General features: G+C 29.8%; 1 protein-coding gene across 1 annotated transcript in view; it reads right to left on the bottom strand.

The window, feature by feature from the left end:
• Positions 1 to 15,822, bottom strand: part of LOC113372312 (gamma-aminobutyric acid type B receptor subunit 1) — a 303,069-nt gene that overhangs the window by 2,060 nt on the left and 285,187 nt on the right. The window contains exons 12-14 of the mRNA XM_026612635.1: positions 15,195 to 15,451; positions 12,690 to 12,827; positions 7,355 to 7,496 (exon numbers count right to left, since the gene is read on the bottom strand). Of these exons, the coding sequence (XP_026468420.1) occupies positions 7,355 to 7,496; positions 12,690 to 12,827; positions 15,195 to 15,451 (537 nt within the window). The remainder of the gene's footprint in view (positions 1 to 7,354; positions 7,497 to 12,689; positions 12,828 to 15,194; positions 15,452 to 15,822) is intronic.

A 15,822-nucleotide genomic window follows, 5' to 3' on the forward strand; every position in this document is an offset into this window, starting at 1 on the left:
TTTACTCCAGATAGCGACATCATAAAAAGGCTTCATCAAGAAGATGGCTGGTTTTACACATTCTTCTCTCTACTTTCAAATATTGTTGTTAATTAAAATAAATCTTAACTTCACTTATTTTTGAGATATCGGTAATGGAGCTTTTTAGCCTCCGACCTTTATGCCCTGCTCTACCTTACTATTTTATCCAGTAATATTAAATATAAACATGACAAATGATAAATGAAAATTTTATAACTAGGTACATTATATTCATGGAGAATGAAATAAAATTATTCACATAATTCACTCAAAAATGCGAATTTATAAATTATATCTATCCTAAAATGCTTTAAATAAAATAATTTTTCTACCTTACGGTGAAAAACCTAGAATTACAAGAATACATTAAATAAGTAATAGAAATTATTAATGTTATTCATAAATGTCAACAAAAAAGAGTCATTACGTTTTAATCAAACGAAATTTGTTAGCTTTTCCAATGGTAATTTCATAACATGTATTTATAATACCAATAATAATATATTGGAATATTAATTAAGAAAATAAATAGGTTGTGGTATGTTCTGCTAGTAAATATCACCTCACATATAAAAATGTTGTATGATAGATTTATGAGCATGCTGCAATATTATGGGTGCGATCGTGGTAATTGACGAAGTGTTTATGTATGATATAATATATAAATATATATATATATATATATATATATATATATATATACATGTATATGCGTATAATTAGGAGAGCTAGAAGCTTAATTGAAACAACAGGGATACAGTCGGTCAAGTAAGAGCGTGGTCGGGTTAATTTATAAAAATAATTATTTTATGAAACTTTAATATTTATATATGCATTGTATACGTTAAAAGCAAGGATGCAATTTTAGTCAATATGTGTCCAGTCACCACCGGAGTCGACAATTGCCTGGCATCTCCGACGCCTGCTTTTTACTAATTCAACGGATTATTCTAGTCTGACGGCTCGGATTTTAATTTAACGGCTCGATGAGGGCAGTACGTGCTCATATAAAACTTTCGTCAGTAAAAATGACATTTTCAAAATCTCTATCAATATTTTCATGTGCTCAAGCGGAAAAGAAGCACATGTTTTTCAGTCGTCAGAGGCTTCCCCGTTGTGTTGCGCCATTTCAGATCATGAATACAAAGAAAGGTTCAGATAGTTTTGTAGATATTTTTGTAGATACATATTTCTAAACATTTTGCCATGAATTTTGCTCGTCCTTGCTGCAGTGTTAAAGCAGGATTCCGCAAATACCCATTCTGTTCTTTTTTCTTCTTTTTTATTTGAATCACGTTCTGATAAATCATCGACTTTTTTAGCAACTTTATATAGGTGTATCGAATTCTGTACAAATGTCTTCAACTTTCTCATATATTTAGCAGCAGCTGATTGCTACATTTGGGTACCTTTTAGGTGCATTCAAAAGGGCGCAGCCTCGTAGCGCGACACGTAACTTAGCACTCATGGCGTTTAACGTAATTTTTTCTCAAAAGATCAACTGCAACTAAACCTTTTTTGACAATGCATCAACGACAAAGCTTCACTTTATTGGCTCACGAAAGAATTAGACCGAAATCTCTCATTAACTGTCGTTAAAGTCGACCACGCTCTTACTTGACCGACTGTAAGTAGTAACGTGCGATTTTCAATAGGATTTTAAAGAATATTAAAATATTTTTTTGCCTTGTTTGGACATGTAAGTCCCCTCCCCAGCGCATCATATTATTATAGCAGTTTCGCAAACCCATGCAGTAAACAGAAGTATGCAGGTCTGTTATTTATATCAAATGTCACATAAAAAGTCATTGACATGTAATATAAAATTGTACAATTGTATAATTTAGATGCGAGTTGTTATTATCAACTAATTTTAAATTTTATATATCTAATATTTGATTAAACTTATCAACTTTTGATAATATTTAAAAATATTTGTGACTACTAATTTGTTGAAATAGTTATTTTGATTAATTTAAAAAAAAAACACCTGAAGTTAGTGCAGTTTACGTTGATTTATGACAAGAATTTCTCTTGCTTATTTTGTTGGTGCTTAGGGGAAAGTCCCTTAACGCCGGACGGCACCTAGCGCCGGACGCTCTATTTAACTCGTATTAGTCAAGCGAGTATGAATCTTTTCATTTCAAAATACAAGTGAAAGGGGCACGGTGGGCACACACGTCCAGGATCACGCGCCAAGCCCCGCCTGTGACGCACACGGTCACGGCGGGAGCCACCGTTTGCTGTTTTAGGCGCAAAATCACGGCGTCACTTAAATATTATTGAAAGTAATTCTAGTATATTTATGCATTTATATTTGGGTGGCATTCAAAGATAAAAGTAGCACTTAATTGTTATCCGTAAAGTGGTAGAAATTTTTTAGATATTTTAAACAATTTTAGTGGGTACCACCAAATGAACAAAAATGGCTGTCTCTTAGCACCGGACACTAAGTCGTCCCTTAGCGGCGGGCACTAAACATATTGATATTTCTTATGAGAATTGACGTAATTTATTCTAATTATTTAATTTTGTTCTGTATGAGTGCTAACGGTCACTGCATACCCCCATTTTTTGTATTTTCTAGTCAAAGAATGAAAAGCTTATGATGAATGCTCCAGCTGAGAGCATCGATGTGTCCCATCCAAAAAGGGTGGATGAATATAGTGATTTTTTTGCAATATCTAAGAATATTAATCAAACCCACGTGTGCAGATATTCCAGAGTGTGGAGATGGCTACATATTTGTTCAATTCAGGTTATTTTGGAATGTCCGGTACTAGGTGCCATTTTTTAAAATCATATTGTTTGTTACCAAAGTTTGATTGATAATATTAATTATTTTTAGCAAAGGTTACAATTTTGTTAATTTAGTTTGATTTTTAACTTTTTTATCTACCATAAGTCATAATTTAATAAACATTCCGTACAATATTTTTTGATTTATTTATAAATAACTTTAGGTGTCCGGCACTCGGGAACTTCTCCTTAATTATAGTTTATGTTGCTTCATAAAAAAAATTAGTTACTTCAGAACCAAGTTAATTTTCCCACAAACAACTAAAGAATAAATTATCAAAGGTGCTACTGTCGCTTTATTGTCGTTACTACTTGCCCCGGTAGATTTTACAACTAGCCCCAAACACGAGGTAAGTTGTAACACCCCACTTTTTATAGGAAATGATTAATTATGAAATAATAAATTATGATTATGGAATAATTTTTTCTTGGTTTGGCAGAGAAATAGTTACAGAAACTATATCTTTCACTTTGTAGAAAGATTATCCGTAAATTGCACGATATATGAAATAATGTTATTTCTAATAAAAACTGTTATAACATTCTTCTAGCTTTCCAACATATAAATGATATATATACGTGTATATATACATATGTATGACTGTGTAAACTCCTATAAAAAATATTTTAAGAGTAAACACAACATAGTTTTTTAGTTGTGCGCATATTATTTTTATTTTCAAATTGAACATAGGCGCAGGTGGAATTCATGGCATTATTTAAATATTTAAATATAATATATGGTAAATGTTAACATGTTTATCTAAATCTATAATATGTCATACAATGTTGAACATGGTAATTTACTCTATATTAAATTTGTTTAGAACATATACTGTATATTTCATATCAAATAAAAGATGATTTGTAAAAGATCCATGTCACCTATCCAAAATTCGTTGTTGAAAATATATATTTTTGTAGGACATGCAAATTATAATTTGCTGTTATTAATTTTTTATTATAAAATGTTACTTACATTTCAGTAAGATAAACTATTAATTCTTATGAATTCAATGAGCTTTGAAAAATAATTAAATGTACAAAACGGTTGTTCATTTTACATGCACTAATAGTCATGTTCTTTAAAATTTACTTTTTAATGCATCTTTTACAATATAATTACTTCCTAATCTTTTAAAGTTATTTTATAAATTTATGTGCTCAATAATCATGCTCGTGAGATCCATGTTCATAAAAATGAATACTGAGTTGCATTTTTAATGTACACATATGAATGTGCTCAATTACAATATAAAATATATGTTGGAAATACTTATATTATTTATAAATCTATAAAAGATCTTATATTTGATATAAGGACACGTTTTGTAATTAATTCTCGATCAGACTTGTTTAGGTAGGTCCTAAATCAGGTCTTTATATATAATGTAATAATTAGTAATAATACTTATAGTTTAGGCTTGTTTTGAAGAAAATATATTAAAAAAGCTGATTAAATTCAATTATATTGTTTTCAAAAGCTAAGAGCATGAACTACATTTAAATCATTATCTTTTTTGAAAAAAAAAACGGATGTCTAGCTCAACTAAATCAAAACAATTTGTCACAAATATGGCTACTTTTGTAGTTCAAATCTCATTTGATTTTTAATTCATAAAAAACGCATACAGCTCGAAATTACTTTTTCTCAAGAAAATGAAATGTGATTAATCTAAAAGTTCTTTGTAATCGATCGATTGTCATATACGTCTCTAGTATGTGTTTTTTTTCTATCTAGATATTCTCTAAATGACTGTATCTAAAAATGATTTTTTGTGGGAGAAATTACAGTATTTAATTTAACACCAAAGGTAATCAATGAGATGACGTACATTTCTAACCATTTAAAATTATTACTTATTTTAGGTCATAAGTACACATACATTTTCTTAAATAGGTAACCTTTTATAAGTATATGAGATCTTTACATTAAACATTCATTAAAACATTGAATAATATATTTGCTAATTTAAATATCATTAATTTACAACGAATGTAATAAATTATTTTCACTAGCTTAATCCCTTGTCAAATATGCTATCTGCAATAGTAATATGAGTGCAAAATATTATTTTTTTGTGAAAAAACTATTTTTTGCAAAAGAAGGTTTTCTCAATTTTTTACATTTTACACTTGTCTAAATTAATATTTATTTGTAGAGCAAATGCAGCAAATGCAAAAAGTGAAATTGATTTTATAGAGAGCAATAATCAATATTAACATATTTTACTTTTATATAATAAAAAATATGAACATTCTTTGAGTATCAAGAAGATAAATTAAAAGTAAGCCTGTGTCAGAACAAGTTTACAAAGTTTAATAAAATTAGTGTTCGTTGAAGTTGAAGGGTTTATACTTTTCCTAATTCAATTTAATTGTATCAGTCAACTATTTGCAAAACCGGCTATAAAAAATTACCAAGTTGTAAAAACAAAATTGTTTTTAAGATAATTTAACAAAAGTAACAAAAACAACAATCTATAAACATTTTTATGAGTTAATTTCTAATTATTAACGCATTTTTTTTCTGGTATTGATTATTGTTATTAAACAAAAACTCGCTAAAATTATTATCTACAAAATGTTATGAATAATAATTTACTAACACTTATTTTTATATTCAATTTTATATTTGTAACAAAAATGTGCTCTGATACCATTTCTATATTATCGATTATATCTTACTATTAAATTTTTAAAAACTGAAATATATTACTTCGGCATGATATTTATGAAGTATTTAACGAGCAACAATAAAGTTTTAAACAATTTATAATTTAATTATGAAATTATTAAATATTTAATTTCACAATAATTAAAGAACATACTTTCTCACTTACATCGAGTATTAGATTTATGACTGAATGAGAACAAATATATATGCGCATCATAATTAAAATACCAGCTCATTAGGGGAGACTGGGTACAGTTTTGCCAGGGTACGGTAGTGCCAGTCGTCTGACTATACTGATTTTGGTATACAGTCCAAAAGGAGTTTCTCGTAAAATGCGCAGATGATACATTTGTCACCATTGTAATGATGATTCTGACCAGATTTCTTTATATTGATACTAGGGTTTGTCGGTTTTCAAAAACCAATTTTAAAAACCGGTTTTTGACGAAAATTATGGATTCGAAAACCTGCTTTTAGTAGAAGAAGTCGGTTTTCACTGTATAAATGGAAAATGACAATAAAAAGTCAAATATAAAAGATAGATGCAAGCATTTTGATTCTTGGAATCATATCGGTTCGATAACATTTGGAATTATATTAGTCTGTAAATGTATTATTTTTATTTAAATTCGAAAACTTCCCTTTCACTTCATAAAAATATTTTTGTTCTTATATATGTGAAAATGATGCATACATAACGAATAATTATTTTCAAAGTTATTTAATCCAGATAAACTATTAATTTTTGTTCTATTAATTAAAAATAGAATAGTTTTATTTACTATCCAGAAAATTAACCAATAAATAAATTTTCTAGATGTTGATGAATATAAAAATTTAATTTATATTTTACATAGATTTTAAAGAAAAAAAATATAATAACACTAATCGTGATAGTGACTCATAAATTATAAGAAGGAACTTGATCGCATAGTTCAGTTTTTTTCTTATTAACTTTATTTAAAAAATATGTTTGGAATATATTATTATATAATATTTATAAGATTTGTGATATTTCAAATAATTATGTTTTGTTGCATTACTTGTTTCTGAAAATAAAAATTGTTATAAGCTATTTTAGTGTTTATAGCTAATGTTTTTTAGCCTATGTTTATGCCTGTCACAACTGTCACGATGATGTGGACGGATGTGACACTCGTCTTTTTTTTATATGATTTAATTTTATGACTAATCCATCGCATTTAAAGAAATTATTTCAGTATTTTAACGTTGATATACAATCAAATTACCGTTTAATTTACTTTTCTTCTAGATACCTGGTAAACTAACAAAATTATTGATGATCAAAAAAGGCACAACCGTGCCCAGTCTCCCTTGCATATAAATATTCTAATTAATTTTTAAAAATATATTTTTATATGTATTTTCAAAAATTCACTAATTGTAAGAAGAAGAACTAAAGGGATTTAACTATTCAATGCAACATAAATGATAGTTTGAAATAAATAGCAAAATGCTTAGGCTATCACTCAGTAACAGTACTAAAGTTATAAAATTATGTCTTTTAATTGATAAATTCGTTAGGTTCTCCAACCAATCGTTACTTTGTGACACTTACAAAGTTATGACAAAATAGATTTTTGCGTCAGTATGACTGACATAAGTCAAGTGGATAATGAATTTCATTTTCCAATTTTTCATAGATCATAAAACAAAATAAATAATTTCTTTACAAATAACTTTCGGAAAATTCAAAATCCGATTGGCTAGCCCTCGAACTTCTCGTATAAACCGACACAGCGCCTCCGATCGCAGAGTCGAAATCCGAACTGGCGGTCACGCCGTCCGCCACTATAAGAGGAGCATTTTCAGCATCAAGATAATTATTTGTCTTACCCGAATTTGTGTTCGTTATTGTGTTTCCTGATAGCAAATTTGTTGTTTGCGTCATTCCACCTGGTTGGAGGTTTGTCAAACCTTTAACACCTTGATCTCGCTCTGACAGGCGCTGTTTTAACAGGCGAATTTTATCTTCTTTCTGTAATTCACAAAAAAAAAACATTGAACATTATTAACTTCCCGTAGGGTAAGTTATAGTAATCGCAAAAAATCGAAAATTAAAATTTTTATATATCTTTACGTTTCAGAGGTTTCTGAATATTTTGGCATACCTTAGAAAAAATGGATGTATGTGTGTGTGTGTGTATGTGTGTGTGTGCGTGTATGTATGTGTGTGCGGATACAAATTTTCGTCGACGATTTCGGGAACACGGATGAAGCAATTTGAATAATTCAAAAAACATTCGATTCTTATTGATAAGGAGACGTGCTGATTAGTTTTTGGCGAAGGCAGGTCTAGCCGTTCCAAAGATATGGGGCAAAAAGTGCCAAAAACGGTAACTCGGTTTTTAAGAGAACGGAGCGTCCGATTTTGATCATTCATTTTAATAAATCATTTTTTTTGTATTGGCAAGATGAAGAATTGATAAAATTTGAAGAAGGCAGGTCTAGCGGTTTCGGAGTTCTGGTAAAAAAAGCAAAAAAAATGTCATTTGACGGTCAAAAATGATCATTAGAAATGTGCACATCAAATTATCAGATATTTTATAGAGATTTTAACAATAAGTACAAATTTTGTTTACATTCCTATGGGTTCCGTACCAATGTTTATCCATTAGACGGCGACGCGGTGCTTATGCGCTTCGATATTTCGTATCTATGCAGTTAAAGCAGTACTATTGCTTTGAAAAAAAGTTCAGAATTTCCAAAATATTTCAAAACTAGCTGTAAGTGGAATTCTGTCTTAAGGCAATTAGGGCATCGTGCCTTAAGGCAAATTGCTGGAACTTCCCGTACCAAAAATTATTATTTTTTTAAAAACGATTAACATTTTTGAAAAAAATTTAATTAAAAAAAATAGATTTGAGAAAATACAAATTTGACAAAAAATTACTTTTTTTTTGAAAAAAAAAATTTATATGAAAAAAAATATTTTTTTTTGAAAAAAAAATTTTTTTTTTGGATACAAAAAATTTTTTTGAAAAAAATGTTTTCTTCATTTTGACATATTTTGGAAACTCTGAACTTTTTTTCAAAGCAATCGCACTGCTTGAACTGCATAGAGACGAAATGTCAAAGCGCGCATGTGCCGCGCCGCCGTCAAACGCATAAGCATTGGTACGGAACCCATAAAAATGTAAAAAAAAAATATACTTATTGTTAAAATCTCTATAAAATATCTGATAATTTGATGTGCATATGTCTAATGATAATTTTTAACCGCCGAACGGCATTATTTTTACTTTTTTCATTAGATCTCCGAAACCGCTAGACCTACCTCCATGAAAATTTGATCAATTCTACATCTTGTCAATACAAGTAAAATGTTTTTTGAATTATTCAAATCGGACGCTCCGTTCTCTTAAAAACGGAGGTACCGTTCTTGTCACTTTTTGCCCCGTATCTTCGGAACGGCTAGACCTGCCTTTGCCAAAAACTAATCAGCACGTCTCCTTATCAATACGAATCGAATGTTTTTTGAATTATTCAAATCGGTTGATCCGTGTTCCCGAAATCGTCGACGAAAATTTGTATCCGCACATACATACACACACATACATACATACATACATACATACACACACACACACACACACACACACACATACATCCATTTTTTCTAAGGCATGCCAAAATGTTCAGAAGGTTTTGAAACGTCGAGAAATGCAAAAATTTTCATTTTCGATTTTTTTGCGATTACTATAACTTACCCTACGGGAAGTTAATAAAGAAATGTCAAAAATTTATAATCTTCCAAAAATCTAATCTTTTCAGAGTAAATTTTTTTCAAAAATGCTAATCTTTTCAAAAAATATAATTTTTGATATGGGAAGTTCCAGCAATTTGCCGTAAGGCACGATGCCATGCGCCTCACTAGTTAAACTTGTATTGTGCAGTATCGTATAAAATAATAATTAACAGTGCAAAAATATCAGTGTGAAGAAAATGGCGATATGTGTAATAATTATTATTCAAAGTCAGATAAACAAACAATTTTAATCTAATAAGAAACTTTTCAATAATTCAAAATGTTTTAATATTACAGAATGTTATGAAACCTATTTTTTTGTTATCGATATTGTAACCTTCTGCAATATATGTATTATGTATACATATATACAATTTATATGATAATATCTAAACTTGCAAATTTGAATATTAATGTAAGAGGAAACAAGTAAACTATAAGTAATTATAGTAAGTATTTATGAATGTAAATTTATGCAATTAATATTATGAAATTTACGCTACTTAAATTATACAAATATATATAAATTATATAGGGTAGAGCGGTGCTTAAAGTTAAAGCTAAGTCGCGAGTCTGAAGAATACCTCAAAAACACGTATGTGTTTTTACTACGCTATTTTAAAGTAGAGAGCAAAATATGTGTAACTGACCAATCGGGCGACGTCGCTGTCATGAGATAAATTACCACGTTGTCGATTTTTAAGAGAAAGAATTGTTTTCTTGTTATTATTTAGTTATGACCGCTATTGTTTGACACTGCACTCAACGGCAATTCGTATATACTTACACACCGCGCGCGGTCAAGTTGACCTACAATTAAAAAGTCATCTATTTTATTATTTAATTGAGATAATGATTGATTTATTCTTTAATATATATATATAATAAAAAAATGATGAAGTTTTAACTAAATTTACTTTTATATAATTTCTAAAAAAATATTATTAATTAATTAGAGAAACAAAGAACTAAAATTAAATATTTATATAGAATGCCGTATGAATACACAATGTACTTTATTTGGCTTTCTGACATTGTTTATCCATTATTTTATTTTGAAAATGTACATTTCACGTAAATATATTTGTTGTTTCGTAATATCACAAAAATTTTGTTTGGCAAGTTGTTTTGTGCCGACAGTGTTGATAAAAACTTGAATTTCTTGAAATTTTGAATATGCATCTCAAGTTAAAGAAATAAAATATAATAAATAAAACAAAAAATCGTGCTTGAAAATGCCTTAATTCGTCGTCTCAAGACGCAATTTACGCATTTATCCAACTAGGATCAAAATGTTAATGTATACCTGAAGTTGCCAACTACAAGTTTTCGATTTCATTTTACATTTAGCCATCTGTTCTACTACATTTTCACCAAACAATGTGCTAATACAAATTCAAACAATTTTCGGAACACTTTTGCTGTTTTCTTCTATTTCTATTAGATAATGTTTGAAACTTAGGACAAGCGTTTATTGGGTTTACTTTTAGAAAAACGAACTATTCAATTAAAAAATTAAACAATTTCTTCTCTTGTCATTTCGCAAACAGGGAAAATCACTATTATATTTACTATTGACTTAATACGGCGCTTAGAACTTTATTCTAGATTTGTCTAGTTCATTTCGTATATCTATTATATAAAAATAAGTCGGGTTTTCCTTCCTGACGATATAACTCCAGAAGGCACAGACCGATTTGGACGATTTTGCATTCGCTGGAAAGGTCTCGGACTCCGTGAGGTTTATAGCAAAGAGAATTGAAGAAAGATTTCAACAGAAAAGCGGAAAACACTTTTTATTTTTTCACATACAGCGTCATCTCTGATACTTAGCATGTACTACAAACTAATATTTTTAGTTTGACAGCTACTCATTTCTTTGACAGCTACTCATTATTATCTACTCAGTTAATTTCATGTGACAAACCGGCATTGTGTTTACTGTGAAATTGTGCAAAAAAGTAAAAAAATAAGTTATTCGTTTCCTAATATTTCAATTGGAAACCATCAAATCAATCAGGTGTTGTGCAAATTTTTATTCACTTTCAACAGCAGGCATTTTATTCTTCTTCTCTTAATCACCAAAAAAATGTTACATAAAATGAAACCATCTGGTGGTGAAACGTAGTTCGCCCGGTTTGCTGGTTTTGTATAATTTTGAACCTTCATTTTGGCGAAAACAACAGCAATAATATTTTCCATTATGATTATTTTCATTACGATTAATAATAAATGTTAGCATTTTAATTTTTAATTTGGTTGTTCAACCAAATAACTGAAATGATTGATTAAATACAGTAGCTATCCTTCCGGGAAACGTCTTTAAAATTAAAAATAAAATAGTATATGTTTTTGTCCCCTGCTAACACTTTTTATTTCGCCCTACTCCGGATTCCATACGACCAGATGACACATTTTAGAAAAATGGCAAAAAAACTATTTCTATAATGATTAATTAGCTGGGAACTTTACTGAAGATAGCTCGATAGTTATTTGTGTGATATGTGATATTTATGGTATAGTAATGTAGTTGATTTTATGGTTTTCACAGTAATTAACTTCCCGTAGGGCAAGTTATAGTAATCGCAAAAAAAATCGAAAATGAAAATTTTTGCATTTCTCGACGTTTCAAAGGTTTCTGAATATTTTGGCATACCTTAGAAAAAAATGGATGTATGTGTGTGTGTATGTATATATGTGCGGATACAAATTTTCGTCGACGATTTCGGGAACACCGATCAACCGATTTGAATAATTCAAAAAACATTCGATTTGTATTGATAAGGAGACGTGCTGATTAGTTTTTGGCGAAGGCAGGTCTAGCCGTTCCAAAGATACGGGGCAAAAAGCGCCGAAAACGGTAACTCAGTTTTTAAGAGAACGGAGCGTCCGATTTTAATAATTCAAAAAACATTTTACTTGTATTGACAAGGTGAAGAACCGATAAAATTTTCATAAAGGCAGGTCTAGCGGTTTCGGAGATCTAATAAAAAAAGTAAAAAAAATGCCATTTGGCGGTCAAACACTAATGGCGGTTAATACTATATGTTAACATTGTAATTTTTAATTTAGTTGTTCATCCAAATAATTAAACGGATTGCTTATAATATAGTACATACTTATCCTTGAAACGCCTTTAAAATTAAAAATAAAATAGTATGTTTTTGCCCCGTGGCTAACACATTTTAGAAAAATGGCAAAAAACCTATTTTTTCAAGGATTAATTAGCTCAAAGTTATACTGAAGATATCTCGATAGTTGTTTGTTTGATATGTGCTATTCATAGTATAATTTAGTTGGTTTGATGATTTTCGCAGTAATTACTAAAATCAAATTGGAACTTTGTGCCACCGCCGTACCCTATAGATTAATTGCATCCATGTTTTTGTATTACGCTGCAATATTTCATCCTCATTAACTTACCGCAGCGATTTGCCGCTGTAATTCATCATTTTCGCTTTGTAATCTCTGATACCTCTCCTCGTCTTCTTTTGATACGGCGCTGTCGGCATTGTAACGAGATTCTGCTTTATCACGTGGATGTCTTATTACTTCTATTACCTGTCATAGAATATAAATATTTATTAGAATAAATTATTTCTATTTATTAGAATAAATTATATTTAATTGCAATTTTATATATTTGATTTGAAAAATAGATCACTTTCGTATTGTCGTTGATGTACATATTATAAAAAAGGCTGATCATGAATTTTATTCAAATCAGGATGATGATTTGTACTACGGCGTAACTTTAAAATGTTGATTGAAGTAAAACTTCTTTAGGCGCGACATGAGTGTAAATCCGTACAAATGCAACAGAAATTGTTACGCCAAACTGAAGTGAGAGTCATTCGCTCTCGATGACATGATTTCTATACGGGTCGATTCTAATGCGTGACTTTATACGTGCGTACGTCACCGAAAGCGTGCTTTATTCGTGCATACGTCCATCATACGTCACCGAAAGCATGAAACAAGGAAAGAATGAAAGGAAAGAAATTTAACGTAAGTTTTTATGTTTCTCTTTTATGATGGCTATAAAGACTAGTTATAATTTATTATAATAGTGATTATAAATAATGACGTAGGTTCAAAGCCTCTTACATACTCTGAAACATCAAGATTACATGGTCAAACAAAACAACTGCAGAAAAATAATCAGCCAATTTATTAGAAAATCTTGAGCCGAATATCAATTTAGATGTTAATGTCAACACTATTGGCATGAGTGAGAATCTTTTTTTGCTATTTGAATCCTGAAAAACGCTTCAACTATTCACATTTAAACATATTATTCTGTTATCTTTTTAGATGAAAGTACTGCTGTTACTTTTTCTGATACAGTAAATATATCACGTCAATTGCAAATTGATGATTCTTTATATAATGTGACTAATAATGTGACAAGATTTGATCTTTTGCAAGAGTCAAATGAAGTATTTGAACTTCCATTTAAAGACTTCAATTTGTTTAGGAATGCACGAAAATTGTTTGAAAAACAATTTACAAATGATAGCTTTGGCTATGTATGCTTTGTGTGATAGACTTTGGTTTCAAAGTAATTTCAAATTATCAAATGATGCTCAAAAACAAATTCTTTATAATGGTTTTCTGAATATTGATTCTAATAATCAGGTTGGATGTCAAACTTGTCGAAAGGCATTAAACTCGGGTAAAATTCCCACTTTGTGTAAATTTAACAGGTTTGTATTTCCACCTATACCAAATTATCTACCAAAACTAGATACTGTATCTGAAAGGTTAATTTCACCTAGGCTGTGTTTCATGCAAATTAGACAATTGCGACATGCAAATGCACAATTTGGAATATTTGGCCAAATTATAAATGTGCCTGTTGACGTTAATAATATGGTTAATTTATTACCTTGTAATATTGATGATGATCATTGCATTAACGTTCACATAAAAAAGAAAATAATTCATAGATCAAGCTATGTGCAGGGCTTGATAAATAAAACAAATATAAAAGTATGGCTTCAATTTTTTAGGCAAAACAGATATTACAGCTGTTCAAAGAATGAGATTATATCGCCAGTGAAAAAGTAAAAAAATACAGTCAATGAATGTATGTTAATTTTTATTTTAATTACATAAAATGCTTCAAACACAATTATTACATGATGAGTGAAGTTACAAAAACAATATTTGTTTAGGCGTTGTTTAATATAATCCACTGTGTGAACGAATATTATAGAATTTATTAATCAGCAATTACTTTAAATCGATCACGTCATATTTCAAGTATGACTTTGATTAAATTATTGTTTGTAAATATTATACATATTTTTAATGCAATCATAAATATATAATTTAAAATTTATCATTATATAAATGTGTATAATGATTGACGACACTAATAAATGCGTACATCACGAGTGTTACCATATTACTAATAAATATTATTTAAAATGTTACATGATGTATTTATTTTCACTTAACTTAAATTTGCAGTGTACTGTAGCAAATAAGTTCTACTTCAATCGCAAATGATCCTTACGCGCACTTTTTTTTACCTATGCCGATTTTCTGGTTGCTATCGGTACGCATACAGCGTTGATGCCAGTACTCATACTACGACAGATCTCTATTCACATACACGGTGTCTTATCACAATCGACCTGTATAGAAATGATTTCATCGAGAACGAATGTTGAAACATTGGTCGTAACGCACTTCCATTCGCACATTTGTACGGATTTACACTCAAGCCGCGCTTAAAGAAGTTTTACTTCAAAAATATTTAAGAATATCTATATACATACAAAGCAATTATTCATGACAAGTGATTGTTATTGACAAGCACTTATGTGAAACTAAATTGTGGCAATTTGGGTTTGATATTTGTTACATATACATATACTAATACACATATAAAATTTAAATAATATATTTTCAATATCTCACCTTTGGTACAAATATGAGTGCCATGCTAAGGAAGCAGCAAAATACGACGGCGAGAGCAACGAACGCAAAACTGGCATCTTGCTGCCCGGCAATGACCATCGTGACAGGCGCCGTTATCAGGCAAAGAACGACCACATTGTATATGCTCATGCCAACGTACCGAGAATCGTTGATTTGCTTCAGCTTGATGGATCGAGTTTCATATGCCAAAAATAATCCGAACACGAGCACCAAGCCTTTGTAGCCGTATATTACACCTAAAAACAATCAAAATATCTATAATATTTATAATTGAAGTATTGAAATCATGGTCGCAACACAATTTAGTGATTAAATCTACTGATATATGTGTAATGTGCCGCTGTATTTAGTAAACTAACTTAAAAAGCGGCCAAATCCTTTGTAGAAAGTACAGGCTAAGTATTTAGTAGAACATACTTCGTTCATGAACCTAGACACAACGATATTTATAATGGACAACTATTACCCAACAATAGCCACCCCAAAACGTTCTAAAACTCTCATGCCTTTTTATTTGCTAAAAGACACATTTCTGAAAAAGCAAAATTTTCGAAAAGTGCCGGACTATCGGGCATTCCAAATTGTTGGATACCGGAGAAAAGGACTT

The sequence above is a fragment of the Ctenocephalides felis genome, unplaced genomic scaffold (genome assembly GCF_003426905.1).
Source record: "Ctenocephalides felis isolate EL2017-DRISC unplaced genomic scaffold, ASM342690v1 CF-g0.4_SCAFFOLD_01604, whole genome shotgun sequence".
NCBI lineage: Eukaryota > Metazoa > Arthropoda > Insecta > Siphonaptera > Pulicidae > Ctenocephalides > Ctenocephalides felis.